The sequence below is a fragment of the Tupaia chinensis genome, unplaced genomic scaffold, assembly GCF_000334495.1.
Source record: "Tupaia chinensis unplaced genomic scaffold, TupChi_1.0 Scaffold000355_1, whole genome shotgun sequence".
NCBI classification, from domain to species: Eukaryota; Metazoa; Chordata; class Mammalia; order Scandentia; family Tupaiidae; genus Tupaia; species Tupaia belangeri.
Window position 1 is genome coordinate 5127007 of NW_006159850.1, and position 23108 is coordinate 5150114.

The 23108-nt window shown below is 43.5% G+C and overlaps 1 protein-coding gene across 1 annotated transcript in view; it reads right to left on the reverse strand.

The window, feature by feature from the left end:
• The window catches only part of CDH13 (cadherin 13), a 1127839-nt gene that overhangs the window by 412349 nt on the left and 692382 nt on the right, over positions 1-23108 (reverse strand). Inside the window, exon 6 of the mRNA XM_006152575.2 lies at positions 5292-5436. Within this exon, the coding sequence (XP_006152637.1) occupies positions 5292-5436 (145 nt within the window). The remainder of the gene's footprint in view (positions 1-5291; positions 5437-23108) is intronic.

Genomic DNA, 23108 nt, shown 5'->3' on the forward strand with positions numbered 1-23108 from the left:
AGTCAGGGAGAGGAAGGGAGGGAGGGAGAGAGATCGATCAACAGCAGGGTTCTCGCACCAGCTTCCCCCTCGTCCAGATCGCAGGCACACACACATGCATCCGGCAGGCACAGGGGTCTCCCTGACACAAACCCAGGAAACACGTGTGAGTCTAGCACCATGGGTCGCTGCATTGCTGCTGTGCCACCGCAGCTGGCCCGACTATCTGAGGGCTTTATTCTGAGTGAGGCTTCAAACACTCACTGTCAAATGGCACAGCCATCTTTATTTAGCCCAAGCTGTTTTGGAAAAGAGCAACTGCCGAGCAAAGCTGAGCTTTCCGGGTAGCCATTTGTCCCAGAGACCACCTGATCGATGGCTTTTCCATGTCTAGCATAAAAAACTTAAAATTTTTAAAAATTAAAGGAATTATTTCTTGAAGAGAAACTCAGGTGAACCCTGGAGGAATAAAGACAAAACCCCGTCACTCTCCTCACGGCCCTCAGAGAAGCCTACCCTCATGAGAAGCTGAGCGGGTCTCTCTCGAGTAGGTGTCCTCTATGGCTATGTTGGAGCACTCGCCACAATTCTTACTTATTTTTTGCTTGACTTCCTACTGGGCTATAAATAGCAGGAGGGAGTTAGCAGAGTCTGCCGGGGCCACTGCCGTACCCCCTGAGCTTGGAAGAGGGCCCGCAGAGAGCGAGAGGAAGTGAGGAATAAGCGTAGCTGGGCTTTCAGAAGTGGTAAGTTGAGGATGTAACTGCTAGTCTCTTCTTCAGGTCCACAGCCTCGAGGAGAAGTGTCAGCCCGTGACCTGAACTGGGTGTATCTCTCCCAAGTCAGGACATGGACATCTAGGTCCTGTCCCTACTTAAAGAGAAGGCAAATGTCACATTGGCCTTCCTCAGGCTCACGGGTTGGAGAGTGAGATGTTCTTTTCATGACCTCTCTCTGCTGACATCTCGCCAAGTGGCCCCACTGTCCAGGGTGGTGGGTGCCATTTTCTCAGCTGCCTGGCTGCCATTGAGGGTGGCTAAATGCATGGAGGAAGGACACAGCTGAGGCCAACCTGAAGGCCAACTGCCAGATCGTGTTGAGAGTAGCTGGTCTCAGCGTACACAGCTGGTTGAACTACCCACAAATTAAAGTTCTCCCAGGGACAGCTCTGAACCCATGTCCCATCATCAGGCTTGGGGGTGGGTATTCCAGGTACCTGACCCCTTGGCCGGGATTGATATAGTTTGATGCCATTTTTTGGAGCCTCCCTAAAAGGTTTAATCTCCGAGTGCAGGGTTTGGTAGCAGGGTTAACATCTCCTCAGATTGGGTGGCTTCCCCCTCCTGTACCACTCCTTACCTAGCATCCCTGACCCTCTCAGGTAAACCACATGCCTTCAGTGATCATTTCAAAGTCTGGCCTAAGGAAAGCCCATCTCGAAGGTGTCCATAGGATTGTTAGTGTCAAAACACCTGTGAACGGGTGCCAGCAAAGCGCTGTGGAGCTTTGGCTCTCCAGGAACTTTTGGGGTCCCAGCCCTCTACCTCATGCTCAGGATGTCTTGGCAGGTCTTGGGAATTCAGAAAACAGACTCAGACAGAAATCTAGCTGATCCTGGGAAGCAGCCAGGGCCGGGGCTTAGATCCCATAAATCAATGCCTGTGACTCCATGAAAGGAACGGCTCATGATCTGCAAAGTTCAAAGACCATTCTTTTCTGTTGGTCTTCCTTCATCTAGGAATGAATCCCCAAGATAATACCCTGGAGTTTAATGCTGAGCCACTGAGAATGGTCTCCTGGCTACACGTGCAGATAAATATGGGTGACCTTCCTCTGCGACAGATTGGCACTGATGGCATTTGGGTATACAAGGATGTGAAAACGGTGCTTGGTTTGTTGGGAGATGAATTCTCCTTCACATAAACTGCATGTCTCTTTTGCTTTCCCTTTGCTAAAGGCTATGCTGCCAGAAAAAAAAAAATAATTGCATTATCAACTGTACCAGCATTTCTTAAACAGGTGTTAGGTCTTACGCACTGGGTGAAGCACCGTGTCTCATTAATCCTCACATGTAGTTCTCCAAGGTAGGTACTATTGCATCCCACCCCCACTTACAGAGCAAGCAGATGAAGCTGCTAGAAGGTTCAGGAACTTGCCCAAGGTCTCAACAGGCAAGAAGCTCAAGGAGCTGGACAGAGCATCAGACCCAGCTGTAGGCTACAATCCCAGCCAGGGCTCAGCATAAAATGCAAGCATGGGGCCCCTTGTTGAATGATGAAGAGTTTTAAGGTACAGTTGCTAGCCCAAGGGCAGGGCCTTTCTGAGCATGGACTTAATGGCACTATATAGGCCACGCCCCATGAAGCTGGCCCTGATTATGTGGGCCTCTGTCTAACCCTATTAAATGACTCAAGAAGCATGGCTATCTGCTCAGAGGGACTAGCCATTTCCTATCAGGATCTATCAATAAATCCGTTTATCTGCTAGGACGGCACAACCTCCCCTTCTCCCCTCACCCTGACTAGGCTCGCAAAGAGTCTGGAGTAAAACGTGGGAACAAGAGCAGAGACCCGGTGGGCCAGGTGGCTTTGGTTTCTCACAGATCACACGGGACCCAGGAACAAGTGTGGCTGCTGTGTGCAGACCTGGACTCATTTTCTGAGCAGGATGCCAGTGTAGGTCTGGGCAAAATTCGACCAGCGGATCAAAGCAGATGTGGCAGCATCTTGTCAGCAAAATGAGCAGCCACCTACCAATTCTGAAAGCAGAGACATGGGCACTGATTCTGTCTCCTCCAGCTACGTAACTGGGACCAAGTTCTGGAAACTCCTTGAAGTTCCGTGTTCTCACCCATGAGGTGGTGCTAGTGGTGCTCACCTCCCAGGGAAGGAAAACCACATGGTGGTTGAAGAGTGGGTGTGAGCATAAAGCTCCCAGGACATAGTGAGTGCTCAACTTAACACAACAACAGCCATTTTTGCCATCCAGTCTGGGGGACGGCAGAAAGAGCATATGATCCAATGCAGGTTGAATCCCAAATGCTGACCCCCAAATTTTCTTATGTGGACTAGGGGGAGCCATTGAACTCTTTCCAGGGTCAGCATCCCCTTGTACAGCCCTCCTAAGTGGGTGCTATAAAACGGCTATACCACACAGGGTTCCCTGAGCCACCAACGAGCAGGGCATTTTGGGAGGTGCGATCCCTTTTATAGCCAGCCAGGGCTTCTCGTTATTACTTTAAATGGCTTACGGGGGAGTGGGGTGGAAAGGGATACTACCTTCTCCCCCAGGTTATCACTGCCTTCCAGAATGCTTTGGGGCCTTTCTGTTACAGCTCTCTTACAGGGTGCGAAGTGATCTATGTGGTTTTTCCTCTGAAGATTATTTTCCACCATTTCCACATTCCTGACCCCAAGTTGGACAATTCCATTTACTCTATAGTCAAACTCAGAGAATGCTAAAAAACAACGACGAATCAGACCAAATCCTACATAGCCAGAGAAACTACTTCCTACAGACATCCGCATCTTTATGTACTTTTATAGGATAATGCCAACCATAAATAGAGGTTTGTGATGATTTCTCTTTTGCTGGAGCTGTGTCTACCCCTAACTGAATAACTTTGTGCTTTAAGAAATTCAGTGTGCATAAAAGATTCTTTAAAAAAAAAATGACACGAATAAAAAGTAATAAAATCTGAAATTCTTTCCTAAACTTTAAGGAAGGGCACAGTGGGAGGAAAATTGGACATAGTCTAATCACATACACACATAATATGCCAAGATTCGTGCACACTCACAGCCGCCCCGGACGCAACCACCGCATTTACATTTAGAACACTTTCCTGGCCCAGCCGCATTCTAGTCACTCGTACACTGCCTGGGTCCTGCAGATGAAACCCGGGAATCATCTTCTCACTCTGTTCAGACTTTGGCATCCTTAATAGCTTTCTCCATCAGTTCTCCTGACTCGTGGTGCACACCAACTTGTTTAAGGAGATTTCTGTAAACATCAAACACGAATTCTGGGGTCTCTCACCAGAAGCCATCTCTTCATCGAAGCAGCCTACTGAGAGGTGCCATGTGGACTGGCTGCCTGGAAGTGATCCGATCTTCCTTCACCTGCCCTCCTCCGTCTCTCCAGACCGGTTATCACTCCTCTACCTCCCCACTCCCTCAAGCACCCGCAGGCACATACAAGGAATTTGCTATTATTTTTGCAAAATGTATTCACAGCCGGGAAGGGAAAGGGTTGCCCTCTGCCCTTGGGGGATCCGATGAAGTGCATGGAGACCCAGTTTATTGAGGCTAAAGGGAGGTTTTAGGCATCTTGCATATGATTATTCACCTGGTAGTCTGGGGAGGTTACCATGACAACGCTTCTGCAGCCTCATGTATCTACATGTCATTGATATATCCCATCGATTCACCAAAGGGGGGGAAAACTGTCAGAGCAGTTCTGGGGCTTGCACCTCCTGTCTGGCCCGCTGAATGGCCAACTGACTTATTCATTTGGGCATAATTTAAGCTCAGCAACAGTGAAACTCTTACAACAGCATTTCCCCACTCAACTGTATTTTAAAGCTTAAAATCAAAGTCCAGCTAATAGGGATTCTTCTGCTTTGTCCTTTACTTTCTCAAGCTTCAACCCAGGAGTGACTTCTGCTGCTGGCCATGGAATGCTTTCATTAGCATGTAGTGGGCTGAAATAGGGAGCGCTGAGTCCCACAATCTTACCTGACAGAAAGGCTGAAAGAGGGACAGGAGAACAGGAGCGTGACAGTAACCTTGGGCAATTTCCCTAACAGTAGGTACATGTATTTCCAGAGAGAGAAATGTCTTGCCTTTAGCCCTTTGACTAAAGAGAAAAGATTCCTTTATGCACATCTTCTAAAGGAAGGGAAAAAAGTCCTACCCATTTTACCAAGATAGTTCTTATTAAAGGACAAGTATTAAATGACATAACTGAGGAGTTCATACTGGGGGCCAATCAAGGTCCCATGCTAGCACCAAGTTCAGCCAGGTTCAGCCACGGACGTCGCAAGGGGGAGCTAGATATTTACGTGGTGTCCAGCATCAGCCAGGTGGGAGAGACTCAGATGGCAATTGCTCTTGGAGGACCACCTTCAGAGACAACAGCAGATATAACACCCCAGTCACGCTCCACCCCTCAGCTTCGCAGCTCTTACTCTGTACCCGGAAATGGCCTGTCAATGCAGACGCATGCCAACACACTGTCCAGCAATAAAGCAAAGGTCCCCATGGGAGCCACTTTGTGAGCCACTATGCTACCAGCAAGCCAACTTAACATACCTGTTGGTGAGCCTTCCATGACGTGGCCGATGTAAGGGCCTTCCCGAAAGATCGGCCTGTTGTCATTCTGGTCGATCACAATGACTTCCAGAGGCACCGGTCCCTCCAGAGTTCTGCCATTGACATCAATGGTCTCCACGAATAGCTACGTGAGCAAAGAGATTGGGGGAGGAAAAGGCATTAATTCATTATGAAAATTGAAATCAAGTTCTCTGGAGAAAGTAGGTTAGATCAGCAATTTTATGAGCCCTTGGCACTATTCAAACGTTGGTCTCAATGGATAGTCACTGGGACTAGAATAGAAACTAAACATTCCAGAATAAAAGGCAAAGATCAGTTCACATTAGATCTCCCTTGGGAAATTTACGATTAATTCATCAAATCTGCAGAGATAGTTTTTAAAAAAGTCGCAATCAGCCATAGCTGAGAAAATGTGCTTACGTTGTTTTTGTTTTTCCAACATCATTATGCTTAAAAGGAATGTTATGCTAATAAAAATAATTGACTGAACAGTTATGAACTGAGTATATTAAGACATAACTGAAAATGTTTATGGTAATGTGTAGAAGAAATTCAGGTCGGTGAATATTCGTGGAAAGCCTTCTTTAGGCAAGGGAGTTGGCATTTGAAGGGGGCAAGAACGGGACCTTGTATTCCTGCCCACCAGGCCGCTTGTAATAGAGGAGGATTTCTCATTTCCACCAAATGCTTCCATACAGAACTACTTTCAGATCTCAATGAAGAAAGCAGCATAAAAAACGAGCTTTATTGTTTGTCTTGGAAACAGGAATTACGCCTTGACATTTCGAGTGAGTCAGGGTGACCTTATGTTCTCATTTTCTGGGCTTAATTCAGCCTTGATTTAACTCATCGATAACAACACCACCTCCTGGATGTAAGCGGAGGTCCTCACACCGGAGGTGGTAGAGTATTTTGGCCAGAGAGGGTAGCTGCAGTCAGAATCCCAGCACATTCTCCGCTCTCTCTGTAACACTGCACAGGACGGACGCTTAATCTCTCGGTTCCCTCATCGATAAAATGGGTTCATGAAAAGAGCCATTTTCAGGAATCATAAAAACCAAGACTTACTTGGTGTTTCCTTATGCTCTACACTATATGAGCTCACTTGATCCCCACAAATAACCACATGAACCATTTTGCAGAGGTGGGAATGGAAGCAAATACGGATAAATAGTGGAATCTGGATTTGATCCTGGGAAGTCTAACCCCATCATTCACATTTTTACCACTATGGAAAATATTTCTCAAGTACTCAATATAGAGCCTGTCATATAGCTTAAACGCATTAGCTGCTGCTATTGTTGCTCTTGTTATTGTTATTAATACTATTACCCAAACTACCCGATTAGGAAGATGGAAGAGAAATACTCCTGTGACAAACTGGCACAGTCATACCCCACCTGACGGTACTGCAGACTGGTGTCATCCACTTGGAAAGTGGCGAGGCTGGATTCAGCACAACCATGAAAGACTCTACAAGAGAGCTTCAAAAAGCTTATAGAAAGATGCAATTGAAGAATGAATTTATTTTGGTGTGAAAAAAAATTTAAACCCAGGGCCGTGTTTTCATGAAATTTTAAAGACTTCCTCATATATTTTATTCCACTTCAATGCCTGGTCCTACACAGGTTGCACGTCATATAAGAAAATATTTGCAGTGGTCAGGAACCAGCAGTTAGCGTAATGGCTATGTCGCCGGATTCCCACGTAGTGGACCGCGGTTCGCATCCCGGACCCAGTGGCTTAGAACTCATGCTGGGCGCGTGTGCGTGTGTGCCCAAGATCTCGAGAGGAGAATGGAGGAGAAGGGATTGCAGCGTGACCATTCCCCCTGGGGGGTGATTTCTCGCTTTCTGTCTCTATGTCTCTCTCTGTCTGTCTGGTGAGCGCACATGGCCTATAGTGAAAACCTCTCAAAAAAAAATTTACAGTGGTAAATGCTTTGTTATTTCTTTCTAATAACAAAATTACACCAGTATCCACCCGAATGACTGGGAAGAGAAACTGGAATAATGTTTGTGTAACAATGTGTTAGAAGACAGCTATTAGTGAATATAATTATCTACCCTTGTTGATCTATTTAGAGTATCAAGTGAAACATGAAATAACACATGCATCATTCACACGTAACATACAAACCTGGACATAATTTGAAGGTGGTGGCAAAATGAAACCAGGTATGCATTGGTAGGGGAATTTTTTTCAATTTTTCTTTTACATTAGTTCATCTTTTCACTAGCAAATTCACAAATATAGGCACACCTGTGGTCAAGGCTGGGGAGGCTGGGGGCAGATTCCAGCATGGGACCCTGCTTGGGATGTCTTTCTCTCAGAAGAAATAAATGAATGGACTTTTAAAAAAGAAAAAAAAATGTAAATAAACAGAGCCTCCTAACTTCAGCACATAAAGGAGAGAGGGAACATTCGTAACTTTATTCTTTTTTTAAAGCTATTATGAGAATACTACTAACAAAGGAAATCAATCAATCAAAGCAAAGCTTTTAGGGCAATTTGATGTAATAACAAAGGTCTGGTTTTATATCTTCCCAAAATAGCCAAGGACTTGACTTTAACGCAACCAAAAAACTTGTGCCAAAGGATAATAAATATCCTAAGATTCCACATTCTGTGAGGTTTGGCCAGTATCATCAGCCGCAGGAAGGACAGAGACTCAGAATTCATCTTTGCCAAGTAAACTCACACGTTGAACCTAGGAGAGGTGGATGATGGAAAACAGACAGACACTGTGGAGAAGCAATTGGTCAGGATGGGTTAAAAAAAGCTGAGCCAAATAGCAGACGACCTATTATGCAAGTAGACAGCCTGGTGGTATTTTACATGATTAACCTCTCTAGAGTTTGATTTTTCAGACTTTTTTCACATACAGCCACATCAACAAGAGCCAAGATCTTTGAAATGGTCTCTGAGTACAACCAAGCATTGGTCAGTGATATTTCCTTATCTTAAGGTTAATTTAATAAAAATCCATGGAGGACCTACTACACAACAACTATTGTAGCCTACGAACTGAGGTAGTTGGCATGAAGAAAACACACTCCAGCACGGAGAGACAGATGATAAACAAGAGGAAAATAGACTCACACGATAGTTGCAGTTGGAGATAAGAGCCGGAAAGGGTTTGGAAAAGGTTTGTATATAAATAGCTTCACTATCCAATACTATAGCAACTAGCCACATGTGACAACTTGAATTTAAATCCATTAAAATTTTTATTTTAGTTCTTCAGTTAAACTAGGCACCCTCCAAGTGCTTGACAGCATGAGTGGTTAGAGGCAGCTGTACTGGACAATGCAGACGTAGAAGATTTTCATCATGCAGAGAGCTAGCATGGGGCTGGCATACGATTGAGAAAGTGTGCATGTGTGTGCGCGTGTGTGTGTGTGTGTGTGTGGTCATCCATGTGAGATCAAATGGTTGAGAAAAACCTATTGCCGAGGGAACCTTTTAGCTGAGACTCAAATGACGAGAACACAGGATGGCCGTGTAAAAATGCATGGAAAGAGAGTTCCAGACTGTAGGAACAAGTGCAAAGGTCCTGAGGTAGAAGCAAACCTGGTACTATTCTGAGGGTCTGGGGACTGGTATAAGAATCCAGTAAAGGAAACAGGGCTCTGTCAACTTCTGGGGTTGAGGTTTAACCCTCTACAAGATTCTTAGCATAGAAAATATGAGCCACGTGAGGAGTTGAAGGTTTTTCTTGCGGATTGCTGGGCAGGCAGAGATGAGGAAGGGAAAAGTATACTATGCTTGGTTGTAACAGAACAAACTATAGTAGACTGAGTGAAATATCTATTAGGACATGTTAGTGCTTTCCTAAAAGGTCCATCTAGTTTTAAAAAGGTGGTTCAGGACCAGCAGTTGGCGTAATGGCTGTTGCTGGACTCCCATGCAGTTGACTACAGTTCAAGTCCTGGACCTGGTGGCTTGAATTCACACCGGGCGCATGTGCATGCGTGCCCAAGATCCCATGAGGAGAATGGAGGAGAAGGGATTGCAGTGTGGCCATCACCCTGGGGTGGGGTGTGGGGGGGTCCTCGCATTCTGTCTCTCTGTCTTTCTGGCGAGCGTGCACACCCCTTATAGCAAAAACCTCTCCAAAAATTAATTAATTAATTAATTAAAAGGTGGATAAAAATTACACATGTGGGTAGGCATGAAATTGTCAGTAAGCACGCTTCTCTACGCAGCTGCATCTGCCATTCCTTGTGTGTTCATAACTGGTCTCGTGTGAAGATCAGGCCCACAGTCAGCAAATGCCAAACTTCCTGAGTGAGGTTCTTAAATTCCAGAGGGCTCCTCTAGTATCAGAAAATAAATATTCAATGACTTCTCATCTTTCTTCTCTCTTCCTAATTGAAATATTCAAAACACGCAAGTCCAGAGCTTGAAAAGACTGGAAAAAGTTTTGTTTTCTTTGAATTGCATGATAGATTCAATTGGCTGTGTTTCAGCTCCAAAAACCAAACAAGCCAGAATGTATTCAAAGGGAGGCATTGTAACGCCTGCTCTGTGTGTTCGTAGTGAGATGCCACTTCAAAACCTACTGTGAGAAGCAAAAATAGGGTAGCCATTGGCAGATCACAATACAGTAACCGCTCAAAGGAGATGCAAACTACCCAGCCTCTCGTGGTCTCTTGCTAGACCACCGTCTCAGCCTGGAGGACTTCTGTTCTCAGCTTCTATGACTGCCCTGCCTGGAACTAATGAGATTGAAAATGTCTGGTGTGGAGCCAGAGCTAGAGGGGTACTCAATACACTGTAGCTTGAAACAGTGGTCCAAGGTTGCAGGGTCTCATAACAGATCCCGTGGCAGACAGTCTGAACTCTGACCAAATGAGTGTGCAACCACACTCACTGTGTGTTCTAGGATCTTATTATTCAAAGTTCAGTTCCCAGACCAGCAGCATTGGCATCCTTTGGGAGCTGGTTAGAAATGCAGACTCGGAGGCTCTGCCTAAAGTTTCTTGAGGCAAAGCTTGCATTTAACTCCATTTGTGGGGAAGGCTGGTGCACCACCTGAGCGTTGCTTCACTGAGAAGCGAGTTGGAAACGAAAGCCAAAGATCTTGCAGAACCTGAGAATGGTATTTGCAGTTTCAGCTACAAAAAGAAACTTCCAAATGAAAGACTGAGGCTTGGCACCTGCTTGAAATTCCACTGGGCTGCACTCGGACCAGGCCAGAAAGAATAGATGTCTGTGTGTCTGTCTGGAAAAGTCTTCTCTCTCTCACGTATACACACAGAGATACAGACACACATATTTGTACTCATAGTACACGTACACACAGGCACATGCATGTACAAATAAACTCATGCACAGATTTGTCCACAAGTACCAGCTTTTCCAGTCTCCCCATCCTCAGCTGCATATAAGGAGGACTTAGAGCATGTGTTGTTTGGGCGTTTCTGAGAACCTGTCAGGCAGAGAGAAATGCTGCAGGAAACCACATGCAATGGAGAGGCCCCAGGGAAGGGAAGTCCCATGGAGAATTGTGCATGTGGGCTCTAAGTTCTGACTTGTCCTAGCCCTGGTGTGACTCTGGTACCTCAACCCTGCAGTGCCATTCTTGGCTCTTGAAATGGAATGTCCTCGGAGGGTTAACTCATTGAGTTTCATCACTAGAGGGTTGAAGGGACATCTAAAGCATTTGATAAAAATCTAGCGTCTGGGCCAGACAGTGGTGCAGTCGTAAAGCATGGACACTCTGCGAGGTGATCTTATATAAGAAGGTTCCTGGTTCAAGTCTATAGACCTGAGTATGCCAAGCACATGAGAGCCCGTGATCCAGGGCTGGCTGAGGCTGGCATATCATAGAATCGAGACTCCACTGAAGGCGCTGTGTCGCTCTTGGTTTCTCTCACTCATGGAAGCAGTAAATCCATCAACTTGGGCAGCAGGTGGTGTATGGTTAAGGTGCTGCACTCCCACATGGCCTACTGTGGTTCAAGTCCTGGACCTGGTGGCTTGCTTTCTCTTTCTCTCTCTCTGGTGAGCACATGTGCCCTATAGTAAAATTTTAAAAATAATAATAATGAAATTAAATAATTTTTAAAAAGTAAATCAATAAACTTAAATAAAATTTTTACACTCTTTAGGAATCTATTAATACATGTAAAACAGCACTTCGAGAGGTCTTGGTGGTAATGGTTCCCTGTCCATCATGGAACAGTGACGGAGAGACCCTCGGCCTTGGTGACATTAGTGTAGGGAGAACTGCTGAGGAGACAGCTCTGAAATTGCCTGTCCTATTTACTACCTCACAGGCTGGGCAGAATGGACGTTTGCAGATCTGTCTGGAGAAGACTTCCCTCCCTCTCTCTTTCACACACACACACATGTGTGCTCATATCACATAAGAATACCATACACGCAGTGGACAACTTCGAGGAGTTGTGGAGTTAAGTGACTTGTCAATGGTCACAAAGTGGGTCCGGGAGGCCTGACACTGAGTTCTCCTGAGCCACTGAACCTGTGCTCTGAGCAGAACATGCACCTCCATAACTTGGGTTCTGAGTTAGAGATAAAAGCAGTTCATGGTGACTTCACAGGGTATTGGTGTAGATTAAGTAAATAATGCATGAAAGAGTCTGATACAAATTCGAACCCAAATCTTACTCCCTGTTTTTCAAGGGACCAACTTTAACCTTTGCTGGAGAGGGTAGAATTACTTTACATTTATAATAACTTAATCAAAATATTTTTAGATGCCATTATTGAAGGCAAGAATCTCCAAGCAACTAGAAAGTATGGTAAACGTAGTTCTCCACCACTGCGCTCTAAGTGCAGTCCAGAGGCCGGTCTTCTCCAAGGGTTCAAGGAAGAAGCTCAGAAATCATCCTCTTTCTCAAGTGAAGCCTTCTCTCCTATCCCAGCCACCCCATCGATACATCCTGTTAGACTGCTGGTTTAACCTCCTGCCCACTTCTTTTCTCTATCCCCATCGCTGTCTCCTGGGTGTACCTTCCGCACTTCGCTCCAAGGCAGCTGCAAAGGCATCTGAGGGGCCTCCACACACAGCCGCTGCTGCCTGTGCCTTACATGGTCTACTCTCCGCAGGACTGCCCGTGTCTCTTTTAAAAAATGCAATGTATTTTTGTCACCCCCACAATGGACACATTTGAATGGCTTCTTGTCACTCTTAGAATAAACAGCAAACGCCTTTACTTTGACAAGTCCTCCTACGATCATGCTCTGTAGAAGCACTTTCCCAGACTCGCTGCACGTCACGAGATCCCTTGTTCCTGATAGTCCAGCCGCACCACTCTTTCTTCACTTCCTCAAGCTTGATACATTCCTTCCCAACACAGGGATTTTCAGGAGACCTTCCTACTGAGCATGGGCTTTCTATTCATCCTTCGGGTCTTAGCACAAATATCAGAAGATCCTCCCGTATTCCTCTAGGCTAGCTAGGGCATCCCCTGACCTCAGTACCCTTGCCTTACAATGCTGTCCAGGATATGTGATCACCTGTTTATTTCTGCGATGACACAATTGATGGCCCCAGAAAGCAGGGCGTGGTGGGCATTCTTGTGCAATAGCAAGCTCTGAGCCCTGGACACAAAGCCTGGCACATAGCATCAGCCTTTCTCAAAGAGGCAATAGCTCTTTAAGAGACTGGAGTCCAAAGTTTAGCCTCCGCTTTGGCCATCTGTCCTTTCTCTCTATCCCTGGCTCATGACAGCTGAGAGTTGGCCCAACCGCACAGACCATAGGCCAGGTGATTCTTTGTCCAGTCTTAACTGATGGAGGAGAACCCCAGTGGTAAACAACATAAATGTACATTAAACTGATTACTTGCTTTTTTTTTTTATTTTAAAGAGAGACACTTAAAAATTTATTTGATGTCCAATACATGTCTGGGCTTTTTATGCATTGTCTCATTTGGCTCAAGACAACCTGGAGAAAAACTCACTGCAGCAGAGAAATTTAAGTAACTTGTCAGTGGTTGCAAAGTGGGTTTGGGACCAGCAAGTGGTCCAATGGTTAAGGCGCTAGACTCCCACGTGGTTGACTGAAGTTTGAGGCCTGCACCTGACAGCTTGAAATTCACACCGGGTACACGTATGTGTGTGCCCAAAACTCTGAGAGGAGAATGGAGGAGAAGGGATTGTGGTCTTCCTCTTTCTCAGTGAAACTCCTCCTATCCCTGGCCACCCCATCAGTATGTCTTGTCTAAGCTGCTCGCTTAACCTCCTGTTCACTGTCTTTTCTTGACCCTCTTCACCAGGCCCCACGAGGTGATTTATCACTTTCTGTCTCTAGCAAGTGCATGTGCCCTATAGCAAAAATCTCTCAAAACAAAACATAGTGAGTTTGTGACCAAGCTACAGTAGATTCAAACTTGGGTCTGACTCCCGAATGCAACCTTCCCTTGTTATACCCATGTTTGCTAGATGTTTCTCTTCTTTCATGGACTCCTTCACATTTTAAATAGTATTCTCTTTACTAATTGTGTTATTCACTTAATACTTTCCATCTATCATGCACTAGTTGATGTTTTTGCTCCTGCCTCATCTGAGACAAAATTATCTGTGCATTTAGGAATAGGACAAGCTTATATATAGTTGGTAACACACACGGAAATACACATTAAAGCACACACTCAGCCTCTGTGCGTTATGTCGCATCCTGCCACAGGCCACAGGTTGGGACATATCACAGTGTCAGCCTAGCACAGTATGTTCCCTTCGGAGAGGCCACAGACTGTCTGAAAGGAAATAAGTAAATAAATAAATAAATAAATAAAAATAAAAATAAAAATAAAAAAACAGTCCTTATGACTTTTTCACAAGGACTTTGGTTTTGGTTTATCTATTTCCTTCATAAGAGAGAGAGAGGACCCCCTGATGTGATCCCACCACACCACGGTCTTCCTCCAGGATTCCATCATAGCCAAGGGCACAGCCAGCATGTCCAAGCCAACCCCGGGTCTGAACTCAGGGCCCTCCCAAATGGCCACAGCGTCTGTCGACAGCACCCCCACTGCCTGTCCCACCCTGTCTGGCCCACGCATTTAATTCTAAATGACCACATGGATAGTGGGGAGGGCAGCAGGGGCAGTAAATCAAACGGAATCTATTTGAAGCTAAAGTGCTTTATCTAAGGATGAGATGCTGAGACACCCTCTGAGTGTGCACTCCACCTCAGCGGGGTCCTACGTTTTCAGTCCTGACCTTCTGGGTCCTGTGTATGGACAGAGAAAAGGGACTCATCTCCCATTGTATGGGGAGTGGGGAAAACTCCCAGGGGGCAGAAGGGAAGTGAAGTTGGCAGAAGAGCTTCACTGGAGCAGGAGTGGAGGACCCCGGCATCTAGGCTCTTCTACCCTCCTCTATCCTGTGGGGGATAAAGGCATCTCTGTCAGAAATGTGAGCCATCACGTCCCACTACGCACAATGGTAACTCTTCAAACCTATCAACGCACTATAATAATAGAGATTGGCAACACACACAATGCATGGACGAAAATCCATTAACGAGATAAACAGGAACATAAAGAACCAAAAGGCAAAGCATGAACACGCACGCTGGCCTTCAGCTTCACAACAAACTATTAACATCTTGCCCTGCGTTTGGCTCATCCTCTCATCTCTGATCATGAGAGACACAATTTAGTCTGACAAAATTTGACACTGTGATCTTCCCCAAAGGGATGAACTGATGAAAAACAAAATACGCTATGAGGGTTTTGGGTGAAGGCCAAAATGGAGAAGCTGGCTCTTAAAAGCCAGTGTTTTTTTTTTTTTTTTTTTTTTTCTGTAATAGAAGATGACCCAAGCGACACGTGTGAGACCTGGACCGATGGGATGAGAAATGAAGCACAGTACGTACAGCCTGCACATCCGCCTGAGCCATCTTGGAGGAAAACAATTTAGGACATTCTTCAGTGACCTTTCTGAACTCGATTTGGCTTGGGCAAAATATTCAAAATGAAGTAAAACATACACCTACACACACAGAATGAACCACCTGAGCTGACGCGGCTCAACCTCTGCCAGTGGACTGTGCGTGCACACACTACACCTTTAAGTTCTGAGATCACATAAAATGCATCAGCTACGGCTCCAACGTAACATACTGGTTTTTCCTCTGCAGATAGATGTCTCCCACCCAAATGGATATTTCCCTTCAGGTGACCTCCAGAGCACTGCAGAGTTGTCCAACCGGAATGCTGCCCTCTACACCATCTCTGGAAGACGCTTTAGAAACTTCTACTTGAACAGTTTGGAAATCGCAAACAAAAGTGTGTCTCAGTCCTTTCATTCCAAGCACCTTTTGCAATTAGGATATAATTATCATGCTAGACGTGCAAAATTATAGGTTTACCAATGAGACATGTAGAGTTACACATGTTTGTGAGTTCAAACATAGGAACTGTGTGTATGTTGGACTCACAGAACTTGAACTATGAAATGAAAAGTTTATGGAGGGCCAGTCAAACGGTGTGACGGTTACAGTTCTGCATCCCACATGGCTTACTGTGCAATTCAAGTCCTGGACCCAGAGGCTAGAAAACTATGCTGGGCACATGTGCCTGTGTGCCCCAAACCTGAGAGAATGGAGGAGAAGGGATTACAGTGTGGCCATTTCCCTTCGGGTGATTTCTCACTTTCCCTCTCTCTGTGTCTCTCTCCAGTGAGCACGTGCCCCCTATAGCAAACTAAAAAAATTAAAATAAAATTAAAAAATGTAAAAAACCATGGAAAAGTGGAATTAAGGTCATGGTATCCATGCATAGATTTTTCATATGTACTTACTATGAACTTTTTGAAGACCCGCCTTACATATGGAAAGTAAGGCATCAGCACTTGCCCCAGATGAAGAATAAATGACAGTCAGCGACCGGGAGCGTGTTGTAACGTAAGCACCAGGCTCGCTCCAGTGAAATCTCAACTTGGAGCAATCGTCCTGAGAGGCAGTTTGGAACTTCAATGATAGTCACAGAATTAAAAAGCAATAAAAGAACAACAACAACAAAACACATTTCCACAAAGATTCAATGGAAATAAAGAAGGCCACAGATTTTTATATAAGATGCAATATTGCATATTTATAACAGATGGTCTCTAAAGATTGGGAGCAGTTGAAAGGGTTTGAAATCATATTTTTCAAGTGGTATTTTCTGCCATGGACTCAACATTCGTTGTGCTAGAAAGACAATAATAAAACTAATCGTAACTACTTTGGCTCATCTGACACTTAAATTGCCCTCATAGTTTGCACCTATGTCCTTATATGTTTAATTAATGTATTTATAGCTGCTCATTTGTTACAGGCATCTTCACAGGGGACCGATGTATTCTGCATACAGGGGAGATTATCCTTACGGCCCAGTTAAATCTTGAACAGCTTGAAAGGAGGAGCGCTACTGGGTCCTTGGAAAAGTCATGGCATGTTTTTCTGTGCAAAAATGTGTCATGACTTTTATGATGACCCAATATTTTTCTAAATATCCTTTATGTGAATAATTTAGTTTGAACAAAGAACTGATATTTTCACAGTGTTTCTGTCTGCATTTCTCACACCTTCTTCACTTCCAGAACCGCACAAAAATCGAGAAAACCTTCAAAAATGATATCCTCATTGATTATGGAAATTCACTGAAATTACACTAAAATTGGAATCAGAAGTCTACCTTCACATTTTAGCTCTGCTCCCTATACACAGAGTATGGTAGGCAGAGTAACGCTCTCCATCCAGAGATTTCAATGTCCTAATTTCTGGAACCTGTGGACATGTGAGGTGACAAGATAAAGTAGAATTAAAGCTACTGATCAGCTGACCTTCAAATAGATTACCCTGGATTTTCTGGGTAGGCCCAGTGTAATTGCAGGAGTCGTTAAGAGGCAGGGAGAAGTGGAAGTCGCAGTGATGGGACTTGAGAAGAACTTGACAGGCTGTTGCTAGCTTTGAAGATGCAGAAGGGATCACAAGTTAAGGACTGTGGATAGTCCTAGAAGTTCGAGATTCAGAAAAAGGAAGAAAAATAGGTTCCCCTTCGAGCATCCAGAAGTGAATACAGACCTGTGGATACCTTGATTTTAACCCAATGAGACCCATGTTGAATTCTGAGCCTTCAGAACAGCAGGATAACAAATATGTGTTGTTTGGAGTCACTATGTTTGAGGTATTGATATATCAGCAATACAAAATTAATATGATGGTCACGTACTTTATTGTCTAAACCAGAACACCTTTTAGGATGAAAATAGGTACAGTTCATAATGAAACCAAATAAACAAGTGCAAGTTAAAACTGTCCTAGGCAGATGGGGTCATATGGTCATCACATATTATTAGGCACTTGGTTTGGAGCTTAGTTGGCAAATGTAACAAATGGTTACACTCTTAGTTTTATTTTTAAAGGAATAAAAAGACAAGTGAGAGTGTGCAGCACTATTCTTGGCATGTAGGAAATTCTAAATGAGGGTTAGACCAGAGGGATTTTGGTGACCTTGGGATGCCATCTGCCAAAAAACCCCCAGCCAAGACAATGCACCAGGTCAAGGTCTCCATGGGAGCTCCAGAAGCAGCACCTTGATAGATTCCTGGCAGGCCCCACAACCCCAGAGAGGTGTCCAGTCAACCCCACAGGGCCCCTACAGGGAAATCATTCACTCTAAGTAAACCTTTATTTGAAATTTGCGAATGCGAATGAAATGCCCCAACTCATTTCCGACATGCCAGCCATCGCCTCTTTGAAACTGCATCTCTATTATAGTAATCTGAGTTTCTCTGACATCAATAACTTGCATTTTAGGTTATTTTCTTAGCTTTATTCACTTATCCAAGTTGGATATCATTATGGACCAAGTTCTGGAGAGTTCCTAGGGAAAAGATACTTTTAAGCCTTTTGTAACATTTTCCCACCTTCCTTTAAACACCCCCTTGTATAATCCAGGCCTTGATGGACTGAACATGGTATTTACTACTCCCCCTAAAAATGATCGAAAGGGTGATAAAAGTTTCATTTTTGTTAGATTAGTAAGGATCCTGATAGTATTATAAAATGTTCTTCGAAACCTTGCTCTGCTTAAAGTTATAGTATTTCCTTTGTCAATTTGAAATTTTACTGTTGAAATATTTTTTCCACTAAATGTAATAAACACATTTTTATTTTCTTATGTGTATGCATGCTCACAACCATGCCGGACTTTGAGGGCATTTTTCTATTTAACTTTTGAAGTCACTTTAATTATGTAGAAGAAATCTATGCAGATATTCAAAATAATTTTATTTCAGCAGCTTTGGTAAAGTCCCAGTGAATATCCTCTGCCTCAAGAGGGGACACCGGCTGCAAGTTTTAATTGGTTCAAGTAGAACTGATATAAATCATGGATGATGGAATTATGCCAGATCCATTATGAATATGTACAAGGGTTCAGGGGATTTTTGTGCAAACATGAGAAATCTAATACTTTGGGGGGGAAAATAAAAGGTCATAAGAGAAAAATTATTGGAGATTTTATTTATATTTGCCCTTTTCACTCTCCAAAGTGAAATTTAGAGAAAAATTTGTCCCTTTTTTGTTTGTTTATGAACTTAAAGTCATTTTGTTAAATGAGTATTAAAATGTGCTATATCCAGGATCAGCAGGTGGCATGGTGGTTAAGGGCACTGGACTTCTACATGACTGACCATGGTTCAAGTCCCAGACATGGCAACTTGCTTTCTCACTTTCTATCTCTCTCTCACACTCTGTCCCTCTCTGGTCAAATTAAAATAAACAATATTAAATAAAAACTTATTTAAAAAATGTGCTATATCACATAATGTACTCCAAAAATTAAGGTTGATATGTACAATTGAAAGTGTAGCCTAATGAATTCCACATGAATTAAAGTATTAGGGGGAAAACGCCATTGGATATTTATGTAGTAGAGTGAGAGACCTTGGTAAACCAGTGCCAGGGGCATAACTTAGTGTGTGAGTTATCAGTAGGTTAAGCTACATTTTTTGCATGGCTAAAAATCATAGTAAACAGATAAAAAATCCAAGATAATTATACTTGAATCATATATAACAGAAGATTATTATTTTTAATATAAAAAGAGCTGACTAAACATCAATAGGAAAAGAACAATTAGTGAAAGAAGAAATCAAAAAAGAAAAAGCTATTATAAAATGAAAATGAGATATTTTAGCTTATAAAATTTTGAAATAATTAGAAAAAGTGATAGTGTATAATAAACTTGTGATGAAACAAATTCTGATATAATATTTACAATAATAAAACATTTGGGGACCAGCAGATTGCATAATGGTTACATCACTGGACTCCCATGTAGTGGACCATAATTCAAGTACCAGACTCGGTGACTTAAAACTCATGCCAGGCACACATGTGTGTGTGCCCAAGATCCTGAGAGAAAAATGGAGGAGAAGGGTTTGTGGCATGGCCATCCCTACAGGAGGTGATTTGTCTCTTCTGTCTCTCTCTCTGGCAAGCACACGAGCCCTATAGCAAAAATCTCTCTTAAAATATATTAAAACATCTTTCTGAAATATGATTTGTTAATTAATGTCTATCATAAGCCTTAAAATTTTTACTTGTAGACATTCTGCCTCGTGTGTGTGTGTGTGTGTGTAAAACAACATGCATACTCATTTTAACATTGCTTAAAAATAGAGAAAACTACAAACAACACAATGTTCTAACCAGAGATGGATGGAACGATCTAGTGTCTGCGCAAAGTGGAACACCACATTGAAGAGACACTGTCGTGAATGTACAAATACACTAATGGTAGGGAACCAGCAGTTAGCGGAATGGCTATGTCGCTGGACTCCCACGTAGTCGACCACGGTTCGCGTCCCGGACCCGGTGGCTTAAAACTCACGCCGGGCGCGTGTGCGTGCGTGCCCAAGATCCCAAGAGGAGAATGGAGGAGAAGGGATTGTGGCATGACCATCCCCCCTGGGGGGTGATTTCTTGCTTTCTGTCTCTCTGTCTCTGTCTGTCTGGCGAGCGCACACGCCCTATAGCAAAAACCTCTCCAAAAAAAAAAAAAATACACTAATGGTAGAGAGTTCATATTGCAAAGCAAAAAGATCTGACTGAGAAATAGTGTGTGCTATAATAATACAGTATTTTGAAATATGAATATGTTGTAATATGAAGATTATGCTGAAATAGTAAGTGGTTTTATTGCGAGTGACTTTTCTGTTTGCTTTTTTCTTTTTTGGAGAGGTTTTCACTATAGGGCGCGTGCGCTCGCCAGGAAGACAGAGAGAGACAGAGAGACAGAAAGTGAGAAATCACCCCCCGGGGGGATGGCCACACTGCAATCCCTTCTCCTCCATTCTCCTCTCGGGATCTTGCACATGCACCTGGTGTGAGTTTAAGCCACTGGGTCCAGGATTCTAACCACGGTCGACTACATGGGAGTCCAGTGACATAGCTATTACACCAACTGCTGGTCCCTCCGTTTGGTTTTTTCATACTTTCTAGATCTTCTCTAGTGGGCATGGGGTAAGTTCATATTTTAAAAATAGTCGATATAATTTATTTTTAAATTGTAACTTATTCAGATAGCGACTAAAGATGGACTATTGTTACAAATGGGGAGCTATGAGCAGCTGTTAAACTTCGGATCATCTAACATCTATCTAATAGCATTGGTGATTAATAAGAAACAAATACTAAGTATTGGGATGTTGGGAGAGTCATGACACGTTTTTGCATAGAAAAACCTAGAAAGATATGTCATGACTTTCCCAACAGCCTAACATATGAGAGGTCAGCAGTATCAAAGTGGAATAAATAAAGCTGGCTCTTTTAGCTTTCTCAGGTCTTCAATTTCTGAGTAAAAGGATCTCAGTGCACTTGACAACTTTATATTAGATCATTCGGAAAGTTGTGACGTATTTTTCTGCTTTTCTATGTAAAAATGTGTCATGACGTTCTTGACAACCCAATAATATGGAGCTTGGTTTCACTAGCTTTATTTCTGAACCATTGTAGTTATCAATGTCTTCTTTTTCTATGAGACTTCACTTTTGCTCTCACTGACAAATTCTGAGGACTAGGAAAGTGCTGAAATTCTTTTATTTTTTGGAAAGTGCTGAAATTCTAGTTGTGGACTTCAGATTCAGGGACTCAACATCAAGTCTTAATTCTGCCCCTTATGAGCTCTGTGATATATTTTTTAAAATCTATTCAGTGACCCTCTTAGAATCTGAATCTCCTTGGGGCCTCGGAGTGGGGGGAGACACTCAAGTATAATCCATAATGTTACACTCCTGATTAGAGGTTTATGATATCAAGCATTCAAGAAGAGTCCTTCACATGTTGCTGAAGCTGCCAGTATGAATCTGGAGCTCATTTAGAACTAAAGGAAAGCACCAGCTTAGTGGTGCCAAGTCCCCTGCTGGACTGTCTATGGGTTAGAACAAGGTCATGGGACCCCCTCGTTCCCAGAACCAATGTGATCTGAGCAAGGCAGTCAGTGCCCAGCTCCAGGCCCACACTCTGGGCACTCAGCATTGATCTGACCTTGTTTTTCTGGCTCTCATCTAATGTTCATTTCCCCATCTCTACTACGTTAGTCCTACTGTCTGGGCTTCAAGCTGCCATGCCCATCGGACTCAGAGCCCACTAGCACTCTGGGTCAGTCTCAGTCCCTGCTCCAGCCTCTCTGAAATGATCCCAAGGATTCCATGCCCTACTAGATGTGCCTTTATCAGCTCCCTTTCCATCTGGCTCTCCTCTTCTAGAGCCACAAACTCCCTCGTTCTGTGGCACACTCTAACTTCAAGGACAGTGATGGCAATGCTTTCCTTTTAGATAAAGTGTTTGTTTTGAGGTCATTTTTCACTCCCATGCGGTTCTAACAATTAATACATACAGAGAACTAGTACTCTTTATTCAGTTTCCCCAGTGGTAACATCTTGTACAACTAGAGCAATGAATCACAGGCAGAATATTGACATTGATTCAGTCTTGGGCTTCATGTTTCCTCACCCTCACTTGTGTATTCAGTTCTATGTAATGTTAAGCCATGTGGAGGTTTTTATATGTACCACTACAGTCAAGATACAGAACAGTTTATGTCCCCAGGATCTCTGACATCTTTCATTTGTACCCAACCTCTGGGTATACACCCAGATATGAAAGCAGGGTGTTAAGGAGATGCATACTATGTTCATGGTAGCACTGTTCCCAATAGCCAGAAGGTGGGAACAACCCAAACGTCCATTGACAAATGAATGGATAAAAGAAATGTGGTCCATACATACAATGAAATATATTCAACTTTTAAAATGAAAGAAGTTCTAAAGGCATGCTACAACATAGATAGACTTTGAGGATATTGTTTTAAAAGAAGGCAGCCAATTCCAAAATGACAAACATGTGTAATTCCACTTATATGTGGTATCTAAATAGCCAAATCATAGAAATAAAAAGTAGGATGGGAGCCATCTGGGACTGGGGAAGGCAGTAAGGGGAGCTGTTGTTTAATGGATATAGAATTTCAGATTTGTTAGATGAAAAAGCTCTTGAGATTTGTATCATAACAATGTGAAAATACTTAACACTACCGAATTGAACACTTAAACATGATTAAAATGGTAAATTTTGTGTAGTTTTTAAAGATCACAGTAAGAAGTGCCCCCTTTTCTTTGCATAGGATTCACCTGGAAACTGCAATAATGCCAATTCCTGGGGCCCAACCCCAAAGATTTTACTAGGTTCTCAGAGTGGCCCAGGAATCTGTAAGTCACCCTGAGTAATTCCAAGGCAATGGCCCAAAGACTGCGCTGTGGGAAAACTGAC